The 22,807-nt window shown below is 34.4% G+C and overlaps 1 protein-coding gene across 2 annotated transcripts in view; it reads left to right on the forward strand.

The window, feature by feature from the left end:
• The window catches only part of TMEM135 (transmembrane protein 135), a 231,882-nt gene that overhangs the window by 13,238 nt on the left and 195,837 nt on the right, over nucleotides 1–22,807 (forward strand). For both annotated transcript variants that reach the window (XM_029957131.1, XM_029957132.1), the window contains exons 2-3: nucleotides 12,723–12,850; nucleotides 15,129–15,221. In XM_029957131.1, the coding sequence (XP_029812991.1) occupies nucleotides 12,723–12,850; nucleotides 15,129–15,221 (221 nt within the window). The remainder of the gene's footprint in view (nucleotides 1–12,722; nucleotides 12,851–15,128; nucleotides 15,222–22,807) is intronic.

Consider the following 22,807-nt stretch of genomic DNA (forward strand, 5'->3'; position numbering starts at 1 on the left):
GTATCATTGAAACTACTGTATTGTAAATGACGGAAAATAATTGCATATGTTAAAAAAATAAATTGTATAAAAAATAAAATAAAAATATGCAAAAACAAAAACAAAAACAAAAACAAAAAGAAATGAGTAAGATTAAATGCATATAGGTCTGATAGATGTTTAATAGTGATATTTTTTAGTTTTTTATTATTTTTAAAATTTTATTTATTTTTGAGAGAGAGAGAGAGAGAGAGAGAGAGAGAGAGAGAGAGCACAAGTGGAGGAGGTGCAGAAAAAGAGGGAGACAGAGAATCTGAAGCAGTCTACAGGCTCTGAGCTGTCAGTACAGACCCAACATAGGGCTTGAACTCAGAAATTACGAGATCATGACCTGAGGTGAAGTCAGATACTTAACTGACTGAGCCACCCAGACACCCAGTGGTGATACTTTTATAAAGAGAAACTCCTAAATTGGGGGCTCATAATTATAATATTGCATCACATGTCAGTCTGTAGCCTTTGTTTTAGTTAGGTTGGTTACATGGACCATTTTTTTTTCCTTTTCTTTCATGGCCTATCCTTAATGCTCTGTCTGTTTTTTGACAGAGGATTATTCATAAAGCTATTTGCCTGTATTTCCTTCTGATACTTTACTGTTTATAATCTTCCAGTTTAAGTCTATGATCCTTCTCAAATTAAGTTTTGTGTATAGTATGAGGCAGAGGTCAAGGTTAATGTTTTGATCTACACAGATATCAAGTTCCTCCAGTACCATTGGTTTTTAAAAAAAGATACAGTTTTAAAAGTGGGGAAATAACTCTTTGTGTCATTTGTTTTCAGTGTTGACAGGTAATTTTTATCTTTCAACAAGATGTTTTGATATACGTATTAATTTTCAACATGATTTGATATATATACAAAGTGAAATAATTACTACAGTCAAACTACTTAGCATATTACCTCCTCACATAGTTATATATATATTTTTTCTTTTCAAATTTTTATTTAAATACTAGTTAACATACAGTTTTCAGAAGTAGAATTCAGTGGCTGTTGTAAATAATGCTACTATAAACATCAGAGTGCATGTATCCCCTCAGATTACTGTTTTTGTAATCTTTGGTTAAATACCCAGGAGTACAATTGCTGGATCATAGTGTAGTTCTATTTTTAGTTTTCTGGGGAACCTCCATACTGTTTTCCGCAGTGAGTGCACCAGTGCATTTCCCAAGCAGTACAAGAGGGTTCCTTTTCCCCAATATCATCGCCAACACCTGTTATTTCTTGTGTTGTTGAATTCGGCTTCTGACAGGTATTAGGTGATTTCACATTGTAGGGTTTTTTTTTTTAATGGCTATTTATTTTTGAAAAAGAGAGAGCGTGCTTGAGTAGTGGACGGGCAGAGTGAGGGGGACAGACAATCCAAAGTAGATTCTGCACTGACAGCGGCAAGCCTGATGTGGGGCTTGAATTCAAGAACTGTGATATCATGACTTGAGCTGAAGTCGGATGCTCAACTGATTGAGCCACCCAGGTGCCCCCACATTGTAGTTTTGATCTGAATTGCTCTGATGATAGATGATGAGCATCTTTTCATGTGTCTGTTAGCTATCTGTATGTCTTTTTGGAGAAATGTCCATGTTTTCTGCCCATTTTTTTAAATGAATTATTTGTTTTTTTGCGTGTTGAGTTTTATAAGCTTTTTATATATATTGGATACTAACCTTTTATCAGATACATCATCTGCAAATATCTTCTCCCATTCAGTAGGTTGCCTTTTGGTTTTGTTGATTATTTCCTTCATTGTGCAGAGCTTTTATTTTGATGTAGTACCAACAGTTTAGTTTTGTTCTTGTTTCCCTTGCCTCAGGGGACCTATCTAGAAAAAAGTTGCTGTGGCCGATGTTAAAGAGAGGTTACTGACTTGCTTTTTACTGGAATTTTTATGGTTTGGTGCTTACATTTAGGTCTTTTTATTCCCCTCCAAGTTTGTTTATCTGTTTTGAGAGAGAGCACTAGCAGGCAGGGGCAGAGAGAGAGAGAGGGAGAGTGAGAATCCCAAGCAGACTCCACATTGTCAGCATGGATCCTGACATAGGGCTTGATCTCACAAAGAGTGAGATTATGACCTGAGCTGAAATCAAGAGTCGAACACTTAATCCTCTGGGCCACCCAGGCGCCCCTACATTTAGGTCTTTAATCCATTTTGAATTTATCTTTGTGTATGGTGTACATTTCTCTCCAGTTTTCCCAATACCATTTGTGAAGAGAGTATCTTTTTCCCCACTAAATATGCTTTCCTGCTTTGTTGAAGATTAATTGACCATATATGACTGTGGGTTTATTTCTGGGTTTTCCATTCTGTTCTGTTGAACTATGTGTTTGTTTTTGTGCTAGTACTGTACTGTTTTGATTACTACAGTTTTGCAATAGAACTTGAAGTCTAGAATTGTGATGCCTCCAGCTTTTCGTTTCTTTTTCAACATTATTTGGCTATTTGGGATCTTTTGTGGTTCCATACAAACTTTAGGATTGTTTCTTGTAGTTCTGTGAAAAATATTTTTGGTATTTTGATAGCGATTGCATTAAATGTATAGATTGATAGTCATTTTTAATATTTGTTCTTCTAATCCATGAGCATGAAATGTCTTTCCATTTCTTTGTGTCATCTTCAATATTCTTCATCCTTGTTTTAATATTTTTTTAACATTTACTTTTGAGAGAGAGAGAGGGAGAGGGAGGGAGTGTGTGTGTGTGTATGTGAGAGAGAGAGAGAGAGAGAGAGTGTGAGCAGGGGAGGGGCATAGAGAGAGGGAGACACAGAATCTGAAGTAGGCTCCAGACTCTGAGCTGTCAGCACAGAGCCCCATGTGGGGCTCGAACTCACAAATGGTGAGATCATGACCTGAGCTGAAGTTGGACACTTAACGCTCTGAGCCACCCAGGTGCCCTGTCTTTCTTCCTTGTTTTAAATAATTTTCAGAGTATTGGTCTTTTTGTCTGGTTAGGTTTATTCCTAGGTATATTAATATTTTTGATGCATTTGTAAATGGGATTGATTTCTTTATTACTTTTTCTCTATTTCATTATTTGTATATAGAAATGTCACAGATTTCTATACATTGATTTTTGTGTCCTACTTTAGTGAATTCGTTTATTAGTTCTAGCAGTTTTTTTGGTGGACTCTTTCAGCTTTTCTATATGGTATATGTCATCTGTAAACAGTGAAAGTTTTACTTCTTCCTTACAGATTTGGATGCTTTTTATTTCTTTTTGCTGTCTGCTATGGCTAGGACTTCCAGTACTATATTAAATAAAAGTGATGAGAATGAGCATCCTTATCTTATTCCTGACCATAGAGGAAAACTTGTCAGTTATTCCCCATTATGGATGATGTAAGCTGTGGGTTTTTCCTATGTGGCCTTTATTATGTTGAGATATGTTCTCTCTAAACCTACTTTGTTGAGGTTTTTTTATCATGTATGGATGCTGGACCTTGTCAGATACTTTTTCTGCATCTATTGAAATGCTTACATGGTTCTTACCCTTTGTCTTATTGATGTGATGTATCATGTTGATTGATTTGCAAATATTGAACCACCTTGAAACCCAGGAATAAATCACACCTGCTATGATAAATCCCACCCACCTGGTGAATGGTTTTTTTAATGTATTGTTGGATTTGGTTTGCTAATGTTTTGTTGAAGGTTTTTGCATCTATGTTCATCACAGATACTGGCCTGCAGTTCTTTTTATTAATGGTGTCTATAACTGTTTTTTTGTATTAGGGTAACACTGACCTCATAGGGTGAATTTAGAAATTTAACATTCTTTTCTATTATTATTATTATTATTATTATTATTATTATTATTATTTGGAATAGTTTGAGAAGAATAGGTATTGACTCTTCTTTAAGTGTTTGGTAGAATTTGTTTGTGGCCATCTGGTCCTGGACTTTATAGGTTTTTGATTTCTAATTCAGTTTCTTTGCAAGATCTGTTCAAATTTTCTATTTCCTCCTGATTTAGTTTTGGTATTTTAGGTTTCTAGGAGTTCATCTATTTCTTCCAGGTTATCCAATTTGTTGGCATATAGTTCTTCAGAGTATTCTCTTACAATTGTTTATATTTGTATGTTGGTGTTTGTTATTTCTTCTCTCTCATTTGTGATTTTATTTGAGTCCTTGTTCTCTTTTCCTTGATAAGTCTGGCTAGAGGTTTATCAATTTTATTGATTTTTTCCAAAGAACTAGCTTCTGGTGTCATTGATCTGTTCTTTTGTTTTTTTAATTTGTGTATTATTTATTTGTGCTCTAATCTTTATTATTTCCTTCCTTCTCCTGGTTGTTCTTTTTCCAGCTCTCTTAGGTGAAGGGTTAGGTTGTTTATCTGATATTTTCTTGCTTTTTGAGATAGGCCTGTATTGGTATGAACTTCCCTTACAGAACTGCTGTGCTGCCTCCCATGGGGTTTTGAGCCATTGTGTTTTCGTTTTCATTTGTTTCCATGAACTTTTCAATTTTTTCTTTTATTTCCTGGTTAACTCATTCATTGTTTAGGAGCATGTTATTTAATCTCAATGCATTTGTGTTCTTTTCAGATTTTTTCTTGCAGTTGATACCTAGTTTCGTAGAGTTGTGATCAGAAAAGATGCATGGTATGATTTTGATATTTTTGAATCCTTTGAGGCCTATTTTGTGGCCTAATATGTGATCTGTTCTGGAGAATGTTTGACATGCACCTAAAAAAATGTGTGTTTGTTTTAGGATGGAATGTTTTGAATGTATCTGTTAAGTCTGTATGGTGTGTGTCATTCAAAGCCCTTGTTTCCTTGTGGTTTTTTGTTTAGATGATCTATTGATGTAAGGATGTTACAGTCCCCTTCTATTATTGTATTATTATCAATTAGTTCCTTTATGTTTGTTATTAACTGTTTTATATATTTGGGTGTTGCCATGTTGGGTATGTAAATATTTACAGTTATTATATTTTCTTGTTGAATTGCCCCCTTTATTATTAGTGTCCTTCTTTGTCTCTTGTTATGATCTTTGTTTTGTTTTAAGGACTATTTTGTATGGCTCTCACCTTTGCATGGTAAATATTTTTTCATTCCTTCACTTTCATTATGCCTCTGTCTTTAGGTTTAAAATGATTCTCTTGGAAGCAGCATAGAGCTGGGTCTTATTTTATTTTATTTTTTTTATCCATTCTGTCCCTCTTGTTTTATGATTGGAGTGTTTAGTCCATTTAAATTCAAAGTAATTATTGAAAGATATGTATTTATTGCCATTTTGTTTCCTCTGTGATTCTTTCTTCAGCTTAAACTAGTCTCTTGTTGAAACTGTCTGTGGAATTTTTTTTTTTTTTAGTTTTGTCATTGTTTCCTTCAGCTCCAGAATTTTTTTCCCTTTTTATTCTATATTACTTTTTAAAAAAGAATTGGAATTGTTAGGATTTTTAAAAAATACATATGTATATATATTTCCTTTTTTCCCTTTTTAAGAGAGAGAGAGAGAGAAAAGGAGAACATGAGAAAGGGAGAGGGGCAGAAGGAGAGAGAGAGAATCTTAAGCAAACTCTGTGCTCAGAGTAGAGCGTCATGTGGGGATCAATCCCATGAACCTGCGATAATGACCTAAGTCAAAATCAAGAGTCAGACACTCAACCAACAGAGCCACTCAGGCGCTCCACATTTTTTTTTTTTAATTAGTTTTTTATCTTTGTTGAACTTCTCATTTTGGTTATGTATTGTGTTCTGATTTCATTTAGTTGTCTGTGTTTTGTTGTAGTTTTTTAAAGATGATTATTTTGTATTCTTTGGCAGTTCATAAATTTCTGTTTTTATAGGGTTGGTTACTGGTGCTTTATTTTGTTCCTTTGTTTTTCTGTTTATTTGTATTCCTTGTGGCTTTGTTTTGGCATGTGTGCATTAAAAAAAAATGTTTACTTATTTTAGAGAGAGAGAAAGAGAGATACCATGTGAACAGGGGAGGGGCAGAGAGAGAAGGAGACACAGAATCCAAAGTAGGCTCCAGGCTCTGAGCTGTCAGCATAGAACCAAACGCAGAGCTTGAACTCACAAACTATGAGATCATGACCTGAGCTGAAGTCAGATGCTTAACCGAGTGAGCCACCCAGGCACCAGACATCATTTATATTCTCCAAATTCTGGCTCCTGCAGTGAAAGCCCTTCATCCTACAGACTGTCCAGAGATTTTGGGTAAGTTTTTTGGTGAAGTCTGTGCATGGGCTTGCTATTGGAGTCTTCTGGCTGGCTGGTCTGGTGTTTAGGGGTGGGCTGAGAGCCTAGGTTCACTGGTGTAGGCCTTGTACTGGGGCCCATGGTGGGGCAGTCCTGATGACTTGGACTTTGGTGTTAGGTCTGGAGTAAGACTGGAGCCTGGTTTCTTGGGAGTTAGCCTGATGCTTGATGGGCCTTGAGCTTGAGTCCAGAGTTGGTGTGGGCTGGCCCACACGCTTGTGGTGAAGTTGGGTGCTGACTTCACTCTTTTTTCATTGGGTGAGTGTCTTTCTCTACACTGGGATGTCTGGACTTGGAGGTTAGGTAATACACATAATATGAGATTCTCTTTCTTCCCCTTTTCAATGTGTGTTTTCTTATTTCTATGTTCCATCCAAGTCCTGTACTCTCTTACCTGGAATCCTTAAGTTTTGTGAAGGTATTTTCATGCATGGGTAGTTGTCAAATTGATGTTTCTATAAGGAAATGAATGCTGGAATCTGCTATTCTGTTATCTGGGTGATGTCAGTCCTGTGTTATTTAATTTCATCTCTTTAATGATTGAGGAAACAGAAATCTAAAGAATTATATCTAAACAAGGATCCTTCTTAGCAATTATTAATTGTAGAGCTAAAATTAAAAATCTTATCACATGATTATTTTATACTCTATTAGGGTATTTATTTTTGTCTCTCATTCAGATTCTTTTTTCTATAATAATCCTCATTTTCTTTTACGTTGTCTCCCACCAGTTTTACACACGTATCCTATGTTTATTGTAGAATTTCTGGAAAATACCCCAAAGCAAAAAGAAGATTAAAATAATATGTTGCCACCATCAGAGATAACCAATGACTAACATTCTCTTGCTTGTTCCATATGTTCATTAAAAAATACTTTTTTGTCATCTGCATTTTCATTTTATATCTTTTGTTTTTTTTTCCCCTAGTCATTAAGTGGTCTTCTAAAACAAGATTATGTAACTATGGTAAATAAATATAAGTTTGTATTTTAGTCATAGTGCTATGTACCCGTATTTAGCTAAATTTTTGTAAGCATATTTGAAAAATTCATGAGATTAATGTGGGATTTTATGGTCAAAGCTTATGAACATTACAAGATATTTGCTATTAAAATATGTTTCTGAAGGTATCTGATGATTTCAGATAATGATTTTATACATATGTGCATGTGCTCTTACTACATGATATGTATAATTGCTGTTATTTGGTGAGATCAGTGTTTCCTAATCATTTTTTACATTGTAGCATGCTATGGTATACCTAGAAAATGGTAATAATTGTGTGGCACACTAGGGAAGACTAAAATGTTTATTGCTGTGCTCTGTTACCTTAGGCCTGGCTATCCACACTGTTGAGAGGATCAGTATTTTGGCCACTTGTAAACCCTGGTTGGAAGCTCTGGGTTAGAGCACAGTGATGATAAGGTCCTAGGTTGTTTCCTACATTTTGTGTAGGATATCCCCTGTTTTGTACAATAGGCTATACAGTTTGGTGTACCAATATTGCAAATATGTACAATTTATCCACTTTACTGGTAATGGACATTTAATTTTTGGTGGTATTTGTAATTTTACATAGTTTTTTCAGTCCAATCAATACTTGGCTTTATCATTTCTTTTTGTTTTAGTCATTCTGGTTTGTGTGTAGTGGTATTTCTTTGTGCAATGATGGGTAATGATGATGAGCATATTCCATTTACCTATTGGCCAGGTGGATGACTGCTTTTTATTTTTAAGTTTATTTATTTTTTTGAGAGAGAGCGAGAGAGTATGAGTGGGATAGGGGCAGAGAGAGAGCGTGAGAAACAATTCCAAGCAGGCTTTATGCTGTCAGTGCAGAGCACGGTGCAGGGCTCGAACTCATGAACTGTGAGATCATGTCCTGAGCCAAGATCAAGAGTTGGATGTTTAACTGACTGAGCCACCCCAGCGTTCCTGCTTTTTTTTTTTAATTGAACTTTTTATTTTGAGATGATGGTAGATTCTTATGCAGTTGTAAGAAATAATGGAGAGATTTCCTGTACTTTTTATTTTGTTTCTCCTGATGGTATCATCTTACAAAATGATAGTAAATATCACAACCCAAACCCTGCAATTGGTATAATCAAAATAAAGAATATTTCCATCATCAAAAGGAATTCTTATGTTGCCCTTTGATAACAATACCCACTTTCCTCCTACATACCCACCTCCTCCTAACTACTGGCCACCATTACTTTATTCTTCATTTCGATGATTCTGCCATTTCAAGAATGTCATGTAAATGATTTCCTGCATTATACGGTGTTTAGGGGCTGGCCTTTTTTTACTCAGCATATTCCTCCGGAGATTCATCAAGATTGTTTTATATGTCACTCATTTATTCTTTTTCATTGCTGAGTAGTATTCTCTTGTATGAATACTCGACTATTTTTTAAACCATTCACCTCTTGAAAAACATATGGGTGATTTCTGGTTTTTGACTATTCTGTGGAAAAGTTGCTATAAACATTTGTGCACAGATTTTATATTAACATACATTTTCATTTCTTTAGGATAAACACCCTGGACAACAGTTGCTTGGTCATATGATAGTTGTTTATTATTTCAAGAAACTGGCAAACTGCTTTACAGAATGACTCTACCATTTCACATTCTCTCTAGTAATGCATGAGTGATCCAATTTCTCTGTCTTTCTTGCCAGAATTTGGTGTTTCCCTTATTTTTTAATTTCAGCCAATTCTGATGGTTGTATAGTGATAGCTCATTTGTGGGTTTTAATTTGCATTTTCTTTATGGATAGTGTGCTTATTTGTCATTTGCATATCTTCAATGAAATGTCTCTTCATATCTTTGCCACTTTTTAATTACATTAATTTTTTTACCATTGAGTTGTGGGATTTCCTTATATATTCCAGATACTACAAAGTTCTTTGCTGGATATGTAGTTTACACATATTTTCTCCCATTTTGTAGCTGGTCATTTTATCTTCTTAACAAGTCTTTTAAAGAGAAAAAGTTTAATTCTGAAGTGTAATTTTCAGTTTTCCTTTTTCTTTAAAAAAAAAATTTAAAAGTATTTAATGCCCAGTAAGCAGCCCAACATGGGGCTTGAACTTATGACCCTGAGATCAAGACCTGATCTGAGATTAAGAGTCAGATGTTTAACTGACTGAGGCACCCAGGCAACCCTACAGTTTTTCCTTTTATGAATTGTGTTTTTGGTCTCATGTCTAAGAACTCTTTGCCTACCCTCAAATTCCTAAGATTTTGTCTGATTTTTTCCCCCTAAAATTTTATAATTTTATGTTTTACATTTATGTCTATGATCCATTTTGAATTAAATTTTGTGTGAAGTATGAGACTTAGATTAAGGTTATTTTTAAATTTTTGTTTAACATTTTCAGGCCTATGGATATCCACTTGCTCTAGCACCATTGTTGAAAAGGCTATCTTTTAGTTAGAAGTATTTTCATGATTCTATTTCTAGGTTCTCTATTCTGTTTCATTAACCTATTTATTTATTTCTCTGCCAATATCACAAAGCCTGATTGCTCTATCAACATAGTAAGTATTAAAATTGGGTGGATTGATTCTTCTCACTTGATTCCCTTTTTCAAAGTTGTTTTAGCTCTTATAATCAATTCGCTTTTTGTATCTATTTCAGGATGATCTTGTCTATACCTGTCTGCAAAAATCTTTCTTTTTTTTATGTTTTTTAAAAAAATTTATTTTTGAGATAGAGAGACAGCGTAAGCAGGGGAGGTCCAGAGAGAGAGGGAGATACAGAATCTGAAGCAGGCTCCAGGCTCTGAGCTGTAGAGCCTGAAGCGGGCCTCGAACCCATGAACCGTTAGATCATGACCTGAGCCAAAGTCAGCCGCTCAACTGACTGAGCCACCTAGGCGCCCCTGCAAAAATCTTTCTGAGATTGTGATATAAATTGTGTCACTTTGGGGAGAATTGACATCCTGAGTTTTCTAGTCCACAAGAATATACCTTCTTTGCTTTCTTTCATCAGCGTTGTATAATTTTCAGCATATAAGTCCTATACAGTTAGATTTTTCCCTAGGTATTTTATTTTTTTGACGATTTATAAATGCTACTGTATTTTTAATTTTGGCATCCATGTCTTGATTGCTTTTATATAGAAATATAAGTGATTTTTGTAGGTTTATCTATATCCTGTGCCCTTGCTGAACTGACTTAATAGTTCTAGGAGGTTGGGTTTTGTTTGTTTGTATGATTTTGTGTGTTTTTTGGGATACTATGTGTAGACAATCAGGTTTTGTGTGTTGTTTAGGATATTCTGTGTAGACAACCAGGTTATCTGCAAACAGGGATAGTTTTGTTTCCTCCTTTCCAGGAACAGAGGAGATTTTTTTTCCTGTAACTATTTGAATATATAACATAGTACCAAATTCTGCCCATTGTTAAATCTAAAATGAAAGAGACATCATATTCCCAAACCTGAGGATACTAGGACACCATTAGAACTGATGAGATGCTTGAGGACCAGGGAGTGACTGTGACAGACACATATTGTTCTTAAGTAATCGGTGGATGTGGTAAGGTGGGAAAGTCAGAGGTTAAAGCATTTTTTTTTTTTTTGATATATAGTGAGTTCTGCTCTGGACATACTGAGTATTTTGATGCTTATGTTACATATTTGTTGATATGTTCAATAGACATTTGAAAGATGTGTTAAGAATTTAGGGAAGAGGTTGGAGTTATAATAGGAATTCCTACTTTGAGATGATAGATGATGCCTTTGGAAAGAGAGCACATGTAGAATAAGTAGTGATCTGAGGGAGAAATGCTAATGAAGGAAAAACATTTAGAGATATAATGGGAAGATGAAAATAATTCATTATCATGGAAACTATAGAAACTTCTCATATCAAAATTCCACCTATTTGTTAAGCTCTGTCTTACAAAGTTCAGTTTATCTTCTGGACATCATGACCTTACCAGTCCCATCTCCTTTTAGTCATTCTTTAATACGTATTTCTATAGCAGTTTCTTCTTTTCTAGTCTAGCATTTGGCATATTCTAGTTTATGTGTCTATTTCCCTATCAAGATTTTATGTGCCTAGAAGGCAGGGATTAGATCTTAGTCATCATTGTCTTTGCTGTGTATGGCATAGTTCTTATTAACAAATTGTTTAATTGAATGAAACAGGAGATGGTCATTTTCAGGGGCTTCAGAGGGGTGGAGCAAGAAGAGAACTGAGACAAGTCCATTGGATATATTGATCACTGACCTTAGGAAAGGTGTGTCGGGGATGGTGGAGAGTGAATAAAGTTCTCTAGTCTTCTTTCAAGTCAGTATTGCCCTTCCCTACACTCCCTTCCTCATTCCCTAATTATATGGTTTTAACTTTTTCTTCTTTAATATGTTGCTTCGGTGTGATGGAAAAATATTTTTTCCCTGTAGCCTGCAAAAATTCTATTTTTTCAAATGTAGCTCATATCCCTTTCTCAATGAAACAGCTGCCCACCCCTATGTTAAACTCACTCTTTGATGAACTTCCAAGCCACTTTGTATAATATTACTAATGCTTAATTATTCTTTAATATCTCTATCTGTATCTCATCATACCATATTGCAATTCATGTTCTGTTTATGTTTTATAACATTAATAGTGTACTTGATAAATACTTAGATCTCATGTCTTGATTTTTAAATATCCTTAGTAAATTACTTCAGAGCTTTTTTTGTTTTAATTTTCAAAAATTTTTTAAAAATTCTGAGGTCACATACAAAAGTCAGTAAAATATATTTTCAATCTAAATTTAAATTAGAAAGATAAGCCATGAAGACTCATAGCATGACATCCTTTATGAAATAATTTTTTGACAGACTTCTGCATCCTTGGTACAGGAACTTGTTCCTGTTCTGGTAACATTTTTGTACCAACCTGTAGTAGACTAGAATCTCAGTGTTTGTTTTTCAAGCTGTCCCCCCTCTTTTTAATGGCCTCCAGTGGGCCAGAAATTATTAATTTTATTTTTTACTTTTCGTGTTCCCAGCATGGTTTTGTCACACAGTAATCATGGTTGAATAGCTGAATGAATTTCTTTGGTTTCTATCACTGAGGTTCTCTAATATCCAGGCTGATAATAGCTGTAAAACAGTTTTGTTTTGACATTCAATTTCTATTTGAATTGTGCTTTATTTTCGCCATTTAATAATGTACTCCATTATTCAGCTTGAAACTACTTTTAAGGCATTATATGTAAATACCACAACATTTGGTAGTTATTCTTTATGACCCATGTTGTAATTTCTTGGTGTGTATTTTATCCATTATATCTTTGGTAAATTAAAGTGTCTTCTCTTCTGTTCCAGAAATTGTATTTTTGTAGAGAAGTCAGTAAAATAACAGAACTTTAACTTTAATTTTAAAATACATGCTATTATTCAGTAGCTTTCACATAAGAGCTAATTTAAGTGGGTAAAATTGGTTGGATTAAACAAAAAGGCCTTTCTCTTTCCAGATTGCAGCAATTCTCCGGAAACGAAAATTAGACTATTATTTACACAAACTACTCCCTGAGATCCTACAGTCTGCTTCATTTCTGACTGCTAATGGGGCCTTGTATATGGCTTTCTTTTGCATTTTAAGGTTGGTACTCATAATCCCGCTTGGAGGTTAATACAAATCCCTTTGTTGAAACTGTAAAACAAACATGTTTATGTAAAAATTGTGCAGGTCACTGCTTGTATATTTTTTCTTTATCAAATGACATTAATGTATCTCAAAGAAAGCTTGTTAAACCAAGAGTTGTGGGCCTCTTGGCTTAAAAATTAAGAAAAACTTCAAATTATTGCTATGATTATATAGCAAAAGTGCTTTCATGTATCATGAGCTTTCTGAGGCCTACTATACTTACCAAGTTGTTGATTAGGATATCCTAACTTTTCAATTTCATGGATCAAGAATTCAGAGCACCCGTGCATGGTATAGGTGAGGCCCATACACAGTGACTTGACTTCAAAAAGACTGTAAAATGCTCTTGTTTATATGTAAAACACTAAGTTAAACCTCTGGCATATTCTATTGGTGAAACTTCTGCTCCTGATTAAGCCTTATAATTTCCTATGTCACAGGCTTCCTATGACATAGATGCGTTAGAATTCAGTTTTTAGTGCTGTGACATGCTTTACCATGTTTATTAGATATTATTTTTTCCCAAGTGATTGTTGAAAACCCAACTAGTGTTTTTCTTAAATCTGTCAAGTTAACATACTAACTTTACATTATTCTCATATTACTGTTGCCCAGATTAGTTCTGCAGGTATACATTAACTGCAATTAAAAAGATAATTTTCAAATGTCTTTTACAGATGTTTCCCCTCAAAATGTTAATGTTTATAAGCTTATAGATTATACAAAAAATAATTGATAAGGTTTATACTATTGAGAAAATTATGCCCTTAAATGGACTTGAAAATGTGTGTAAGAAACTATCATATGTAATCTGGAAAGCTTTTAATACTTGTTCAAATACTAAAAATAAAGTTATAAGATAATTAGGCTTAAAAATGTTACCATAATCATAAATTGCTGTTGTAGCTTATTTCTTTATGTTCTGTTAATCTGTTTGGTTAACTTGTGGAAATGCAAAATACCTATAATACTTAAAATATTTATAGTTACATCTGTGTTCTTCCTATAGCTGACCCACTGAGTAATTTTTCTTGATTTTTGCATTCAGTAACTTCTTAAAGCCTTTGTGGATTTTATATTGGAGGGAGAATTACTTTTAGTTTTCTTGGGCAGGTTTCTAATGTTTATTTTAGAAATACCCATGTTATATGTGTTCTGTAGGTTTTCTAATTCTTTTAAAACTAAGCTTCAGTTAAAAATATCATTTTATCATGATCCTTAATCTTTATATATGTATTTGCATTTTTTCTTATAATACATTTTTTATCCATCAACCAACTTTGTTCAGATTATTTGTTTGCAAGCTTTGTGGGCTGCTTCTCCCTTTCTTAGGAACATAGTATCTTTGAAAAATCTTCCTAACATTTCCAAATATCCTTTTTTTTTGGATCTCTTTAAAAACCCAAGCAGCTAATGTCCGTTTTATAGCATGTGAACACCATGTAATTTTTATATTCAAGGGACATATTCTAGTAAGTGAAAATTGATATACATGTATATCTATATAAAACTAAAAAATATAAATTGCTTTAGTAAGTACTGTAAGAAAAAGTTATAAAGGGTTGTAGAAGCAAAGAAGGGTGACGTTTGTTGAATATCATGTGTTAAGAAATAGTAGTAGTAATAATTATAACAACAGCTAACATTTCCTTAGCACTTTCTACATGCCGTGCATGGTGCTAGGAAATAGCTCTTGTAGTCCTCATGGCAACTATATGAGATAGGTAGTATTATTATTCCCATTTGATAGATTAGGAACCTGAGAGCATAGAAGGTTTGCATAGTGAGTAATGTTGGATCCAGGGAATGTTTGAATTAATGTGACTGACTAAATTATTGGAAGGAGAGATACTTATTAGTTTGCTGTTGTAGTAATCAGAATCAGAGATTGTAAGGGATTTAACTAAGGGAGGGGTAGCAGATTGGAGAGGAATTTGAGAGTTAACTTGCATATGGAAAAAATTTAAGGGAATGATTTAATATGTGGGGGAAAAGAAAAAGAAGTTAAGGCTGTTTCAAAGTGTCAGATGTAAGTGGAGTAGGTAGTTGTTATTAACCTAGGAAAACAGAGGAGAGAACAAGTTCATGGGCACAGGGGAGAGAGATAATATGTTTGGTTATGGACATGTTGAATTTGAGGTGCTGTAGGTCATTTAGGTAGAGGGTGGGGTTTCGTAATAACTGAAATAACCAAATAAAACTTTTATACAAACATTCCAAATTTGAATTTCAGGAAGATACTTGGAAAATTCTACTCTTGGAGTCCTGGCTTTGGTGCCGCTTTGCCAGCATCTTATGTGGCCATTCTAATTGAAAGAAAAAGCAGGTAAATTTTTATTTATCTACATATATAATAGAACTAGTTTACTGTCCTCTACCCCAACTAAAAATTTTTAAATTTATTATTTCTTGTAGTCCACGAATGAGAAATATTTCCACATATGATTTTAGTATTATAGATATTTGATGGAAAATTTAATTTTGTATTAATATTATTTATGTTTATTAAGTCCATTAAAATATAAAGATTGACTTTATAGAATAATAATACCTAGTGGTCTTTGTTTACTAAAAAATTAGAGAGCTCTCTAAGGTGCCTAAATAAAACATAACATACACAAATCTAATTGAAGATCTTTTCCATAATGACAATACATCACACCTAAGAACATTAACAGTAGTTTTCTCTTATAATATACATCTGTAATTTGCTTCAAGTCATTGAGTGATCTCTATTAAATCAGTTATTATTTTTAAGGTATCCTCTCATTTAAAAATATTTTCATTTATATAAACCTGAAAGTGTTTAAAGTGACACAATAAGATTTCTATAAAATGCTACAAACTTTTATGTAAGTTATTGAGTCAGGTAAAGAGCTGAAGATAAAGCTTTTGCAAAAAGAATTTTTACTATCTCATGGATAATGATTTTCATTGCTGAAAACTGCTTTGATTCCATCTTTATTCCAGAGAGTCAAAATGGAGTCATGTATTAATCAAGAAAATGGGGTCATATATTAATCAAGATAAGGTCCATCCAGTTTATGAAGATGTTTGTTATAATCACTGATCTCACATTAAGAGTATAGATGGATCTTATTAGTTAATTAAATATTTACTTAAACGAAGCCATTTTTAATGCCTTCTTATGTAACATAATGATGTCTAAATTTTTGGTGTCTAAATTTTTGGTTCTTTGCTTGTATCGTATTTTTGGATTATTAAAATTACTAAAATCAAAGGACTGGTGCATATTATATCCCAGTATAAGCAAGTCAGAATCACTAGAAGCATAGGTTATCACACTGAAAGTATAGCACAGAATGATACTGTGTGTTAGGAGTGTGGATTCTGGAGCTGTACTACCTGGCTTAGGCAACCGGCTCTGTCACTTACTGTGTTATGGCCTATTCCTTACCTGAAAGGTGGAGATAGTGATAATCTGCTCACATGGTTGTTCAGAGAGTTAAATGAATTAACTTATGTAAAAGTTCTTAGAGCAGGGCCTGACACGTAGGAAAATGTTAAGTGTTAAAAGTTATTATTGATTTTTGCTCATTAATGAGAGTCATTCTGGTGATTGCAACTTCCTAATTTATTTAAAATGTGAATACTTGTTTTAGAAATATAATTTTAAAATATGTAACTCATACATGAAATTTTAGACGTTTTAAACCAAGTTTGCTCTGATTTATTTATTTTTAACACTTGAGTAATAAGAGCATTATTGAAGTTATTTGCCTATTTTCGACAGAAAATGTCGAAATTAAACACATGTGTACTAGTACTGTGTACTAGAGTCAATAGTTGTTAGCATTTTGCAATTTTTACTTAGTTGTGAGTATATTTATGTGTGGTTATGTGTGTATATGTGTGTGAACTGTTGCAAACATCATGAGACTTTACTCCTAAATGCTTGAGCATTCGTATTTTCAAGCAGGGGTATTTTTCTGTGTAATTACACTATGACCACATGTAAGAAAATCAACAGTCACTCTCTAATACCAGCTAGGCCACAGTGTCCTAAAATGCTTTTATTGCTTTTTATTTTTAGCTAGACTCTAGTGGAAATTATGTATAGTGTTATGTTTATTTTCTTTTAATCTAGCTTAATCTCCACCCTCCTTCCCTCGTCCCATGAAATTGACTTATTGATGTGACCAGGCCAGTTATCTCGGGTGTAAAACTTTTCTGGTTTTGTCTGAAAATTTTCCTCATGGACTTGTTTAATTGGTTCATTTAACTCATGTATTTCCTGTTAACTGAAGTTCAGTCTAAAGACTTGATTACATTTAGATTAAACATTCTTAGTAAGAATATATTTCATAGATGATGCTGAGGTCATCAGGTCCATAATTCCAAGTGGTTCCAAGTTTGAATATGTGATTAAAGTGGTAATCACCAGATCTTTTCAATGAAACTATTATTTTGGGGGAATTAGCTCAAGTTTTTTTTTTTCTTTTTTTTAATGTTTTATTTATTTTTGAGAGAGAGAGAGACAGCATAAGCAGGGAGGGTCAGAGAAAGAGGGAGACACAGAATCTGAAGACAGGCTGCAGGCTCTGAGCTGTCAGCACAGAGCCTGAGGCGGGGCTCAAACCCATGAACTGCGAGATTATGACCTGAGCTGAAGCCGGCAGCTCAACCAACTGAGCCACCCACGCACCCCTCAATAGATTTCTTGACATTCTGCAGTCCTTGCTTTTCTGGAGTGAACCTGAGTTTATCATGATAATCACTATTTGTGGATTGGCTAGGTGTGTGTATTCTCTATTAGGATTGTCATTTACTTCATAAAATATTACAGAAGTTTACCTTATTTTTGTCTTGCTTTGGAATAGTTTAAGTAGTGATGAATTTTCTGGGTTTTGAGAATTTTCTTTTGATAAGTGCTTTATTTATATCTCTTAGGATCCTGATATGTAGTACTTTCGTAAAATTCTGCAATTTTAATTTGTATTTCTCCTTTAATATAAGAATTATTTTGTAAAGAGTTAAAGAAGATAGAATGGCCCCTTTATTATTTATTTCTAGTTTTATTGGATTCTTATCTGAGAATGTTGTTACAGTATTTTCTACGTATGAAACTTTATAAGGTTTTCCTTGTAGCTTAATTTATGCTCAGTTTTTGAAACTATGTTTTGAACATTTGATAAAAAGTGCATTGTCTTTTATTGGGAGTTCAAAGGTTGATAGACAGCTATCAGATTTATGCTATTGAATATGGTTTTAGGTTGTATCTTTAATTTGAGGTGCAATTTCTAGCATTAAAAATTATGCCCTTTATTTCATTTAATGTATTTGGATTGAGTTCCAAATTTTTAGTTATCTTTCTTTTTCTTTTTTCTTTTTTTTTTTTTGCTTGCATTTGCCTAGTATGTCTTTATCTTCCTGAAACACTTTAATGTTTGTCTCAAATGCCACATAAATTTGAGTTGTATTTGGAATGCTAGTCAGAAAAAACCATTTTATTTGAATACTTAAGTTCAGTCCATGTACATTTATTTATACAACTAATATATTTGGCATAGCTCTGCCATATTATTTTATGCTCTTTTTATTATGTTTGTCACTATGTGGTCTGTTTTAATATCTTTAACTTTTAACTTTGACATGATTGTAGAGTCATAGAATATTACACACATACTACATAGAGTCACTTGAAAACTTTCCAGTTTCCCCGCAGTGGTAGCATCGTGTGTAACTGTGGTATAATAGAAAACCAGGAAGCTGACAGTATTGGCAGCTGGACTACAGCCCTTATTCATGTTGACCGGGTTTTACATCGACACGTATTGGCCATTATAGTGTCAGGCAGAGTAATCTCACTGTTCCAAAAGTCCTCTGTGCTTGTCCTTCCTCCAACCCCTGGTGACTACTGATCTTTTTACTGTCTCTATCGTTTTACCTTTTCCAGAATGTCATATAGTCAAAATCATACAGTATGTCAGCTTTTCAGGTTGGCTTCTTTTATTTAGTAATACGCCTTTAAGCTTAGTCCATGTGTTTACATGACTTAATAGGGCATTTCTTTATAGTGCTGAATAATTTTCCACCATCTGGATATACAACTTTCTGTCTTTTGCCCTGCTGCAGGACATGTTGATTGCTTCCAAGTTTTGGCAGTTACCAGTAAAGCTGTTATAAATATTCATGTGCAGGTTTTTGTATATTTATGTTTTCAACCCCTTTGGGTAACTACCAAGGGGTATGATTGCTATATCATATGTTATGAGTCTGTTTGACTTTGTAAGACACTACCAAACTGTTATCCACGGTGGCTGTACCAGTTTGCATCCCCACCAGCAGTGAGTGAGAATTCCTGTTGCTCCACATCCTTGCCAGCATTTAGTGTTGCCATGTTCTGCGTTATGACCCTTCTGATAGGAGGGTGGCAGTGTCTCATTATTTTAGTTTACGTTTCCTTGATGGCGTATGTTGTAGGGCATTTCTTTATGTGCTTTTATTTCATTTTCATTTTTTATGTGCTTAATTAATCTGTATTTGTCTTTCTAGTAGATTTCTTGTATACAACATGTAGTTGGGTCGTGTTTTTTGATCAGCTCTGATAATGTTTGTGTTTTAATTGGTATACTTAGACTAATTGACATTGAAAGTGATTATTACTGTAGATGGATTCATCTCTACTACATTCACTAGTCTGTTTTCCCACTTCTGCCTTTTGTAGTTTTAACTGAACATTTTATGTGGGCCATTTTCTCTCCTTTCTTAGTAGTCAACTATACTATTTTTAAACTTTTTTTTCAGTGGTTGCCCTAGTTTTGTAATATACATTTACAACTAATCCTAGTCTACTTTCAAATAACACTATAACCTTTAATAGGTAGTGAGTATACCTTATGATAATAATGTAATTCTTTCCTTCTTCCTGTCCCTTATATCATTGCTATCATTCAGTTATATGTAAGCATTCATGAGACACACACACACCCCTCATACATATACATAAGCATACAACATCAATTACATTGTTGCTTTGGTTACATTATTACACTATTTTACATTGTTACAGTATTATTTTGAATGAATTATTATCTGTTAGAACAATTAAGAATAAGAAAAATTAAATTTTTAATTTTACCTTAACTTGTTTTTTCTTTAATATTTCACCTTTTTGTAGATAAGTTTCTTATCTGTATTGTTTTCTTCGTCTTCAGAGGACATTTAACATTTCTTGCAGAGCAGGTCCACTGGCAACAAATATTCTCAATTTTTGTCTGGTAAAGTCAGGATAATTTCTCAGGGTGTTTCCCCTCCCCGCCAACACTAAATATTTCACTTCACTCTCTTGTTTGCATGGTTTCTGAGGACAAGTTGGATGTAATTATCCTTATTCCTCTATAGGTAAGGTATTTTTGTTCTTCTGGCCTCTTTCAGGGTTTTTCTTTAGGTTTATTTTTTTGTAGTTTTAATAAGGTATGCCTTGGTGTACTTGTGTTCTTTTGTTTGTTTGTTTGTTTGGCATATATGCTGCTTGGTGTTCTTTGAGCTTTCTTGATTTGTGGTTTGGTGTCTAACATTAATTTAGGGAAACTATTGTTTTGAATATTTCTCCAGTTCCATTCTCTCTTTCTCTCCAGTAGCTTTTTTCCCTCGAGTGTGTCCAGTCTACTAATAATTATATCATAGGCACTCTTCATTTCTGCTGTAGTTCATTTTCTTTGTGGTTCTTTCTTAGGAAATTCATCTCTCTGCTTACCTTGCTCAGATGTTTCTCTTTGCTATCTGCTTGATCCATTAGAGTCCTTAGTATTAATCATTCTTTTGTTTTGCTTATTTGTTTAAAAATAGGCTCCACAACCATAGTGGGGATTTGAGCTCATGACCCTGAGATTTAGAGTCATGGTGCTTTACCAACTGAGCCAGGAGAGTGCCCCAGTCATTGTTTTAATATAAATTCCTGGCCTGATGATTCCAGCATCTCTGCCATGTCTGCTTATGATGCTTGCTCTGTATCTTCAAATTGTGATTTTTGCATTTTGATGTGCCTTGTAATTTTTTTCTTGCTAGCTGGGCGTGATATACCAGGTGAAAGCAATTGCTGTAACAGGCTGTTACTAATGTCGTGAGGTGTCGGTGGAAGGAAACTGTTCTAGATTCCTGTGGTTGGGCCTCAGTCTCTCAGTGAGCCTGTGTCTCTAGACTGTGAACTTTATGTCTTTCTCAGTTTTTCTTTACCTCTTAGGTGGGACAGGGTGGTTAGAGTGTGCTGGAGTTGTATATTTTGCTTTCTTTTATGTGGAATTCTGAAGCTGGCTGGGGTTAGGTATTTCTCTTCCCCATGTCACTTAGGCTCTTGTAATACCCCAATAGGTTAGGCTCTGGTAAACTAGCTTTTACCGAGGATAGGCCCTGTTGAGAACAGTGTGCTATGGCTTATTTCAAAATGATTCCTCTCCCTTTCTCCCTCCGTCGAAGCATGAGGGGCTTTTCCTGATATTTACTTAGTAAGCTCCCAGAGCAGAGGTATAACGCACAAAGGTGTGAGGGTCCCTCTGTGACTGGGCACTCTTTGAGTTTTTCACTCTCACAGTTGTCCACAGGGAGCCTCCTGGGGTTTATCAGTGTCGTGTTTCCTAGTCTGGCTCTCATTCCCCCTGAGGTTTCAGATGGTTTCTGCTCTGGGAGACTGTGATTATCTATCTGCTTGGAGTCTCTTCAGGTTCAGGGGGTAGTAGTTTGTAGGGTGACCTTGCCTCTCTTATGGATCTAAGAACAGTTGTTGAGTTTTCAGTTGCCTCAGCTTTTTTACTTGCTCTAAGGACTAAGTGAGGACTTCTAAGCTCCTTGCACAGAAACTGGAAACTTGGAAGACGACTTTTTTTTTTAGTCTATTTTAATGTATTTTTTGTTTTTCTTTTTTTAGTGCTTGCTCTAAGGACTACTTAGATATCTTTAACTTTAGAGCTTTTTAGTGTTAATACTCCATCATCTTGCAAAATGTAGGAATGTGTTTAGGTCCCTCTTGGAGTCTCCTTGCCATATGATCTCTTTTGTTTCACAACCCCCCCCCCTTCTTTGGCTGGTGAATAGTCGCTTTCCCCGTCACCAGGGATCGAATTATCCATTCTTTCTCTGTGGATCTGTAATGGCCCTTGTCATATACCAATTTTTAATATATGTGTACATTGTTGATTGCTCAATTCTTTTCTCTTGATACATTAGTCTAGGTCTTATTTTTTATAAAACAAACTTTTCCTTGAAGATAAACATGTGTTTAATTCAATAACACCAAAGTAAAATTGTGCTATTGATATTAAAAACTATAACTTTTTAAGGTACAAAGAGGTTTCCTGGAAGTGAGGTGATAACTTGGAATTTAGGTACTAGTTTGTTTTCTGTTCTCTCTTTGCTTTTTTAAAATTAAAAAGAGTTTTTTAAAAATGTTTTTATTTATTTTTGTGTGTGAGAGAGAGACAGCATGAGCAGGGGAGGGTCGGGGTGGGGGAGACATAGAATCCGAAGCAGGCTCCAGGCTCTGAGCTGTCAGCACAGAGCCTGACACAGGGCTCAAACCCACGAACCATGAGATCATGACATGAGCTGAAGTCGGATGCTTAACCGACTGAGCCACCCAGGTGCCCCTCTTTTTGCTTTTGATAACAAACTTTTGTTTTAAAGCTTTCTGCTTTCATTGCTTTTAAGTGAGCTATTGCACTAGTGTTTTATATGTAGACATTCAATTTGTAGGTAGTTATAAATTATGATCTGTTCTGAATATTAATTGGAACAGTCTGACCTAATGAAAATTTTAAACGTAGCTTCTTTGTAAGGATTTTCTTATGGTTGCTGAGAAAAATTGATCCTTATGTTGATGTGATTGTTGAGTAATCGAACCCTTTGTGATGTGTAGTGATTGTTGTTTATTAGGTGATGCTGTTAATACCTAGA

Source organism: Suricata suricatta, chromosome 11 (genome assembly GCF_006229205.1).
Source record: "Suricata suricatta isolate VVHF042 chromosome 11, meerkat_22Aug2017_6uvM2_HiC, whole genome shotgun sequence".
NCBI lineage: Eukaryota > Metazoa > Chordata > Mammalia > Carnivora > Herpestidae > Suricata > Suricata suricatta.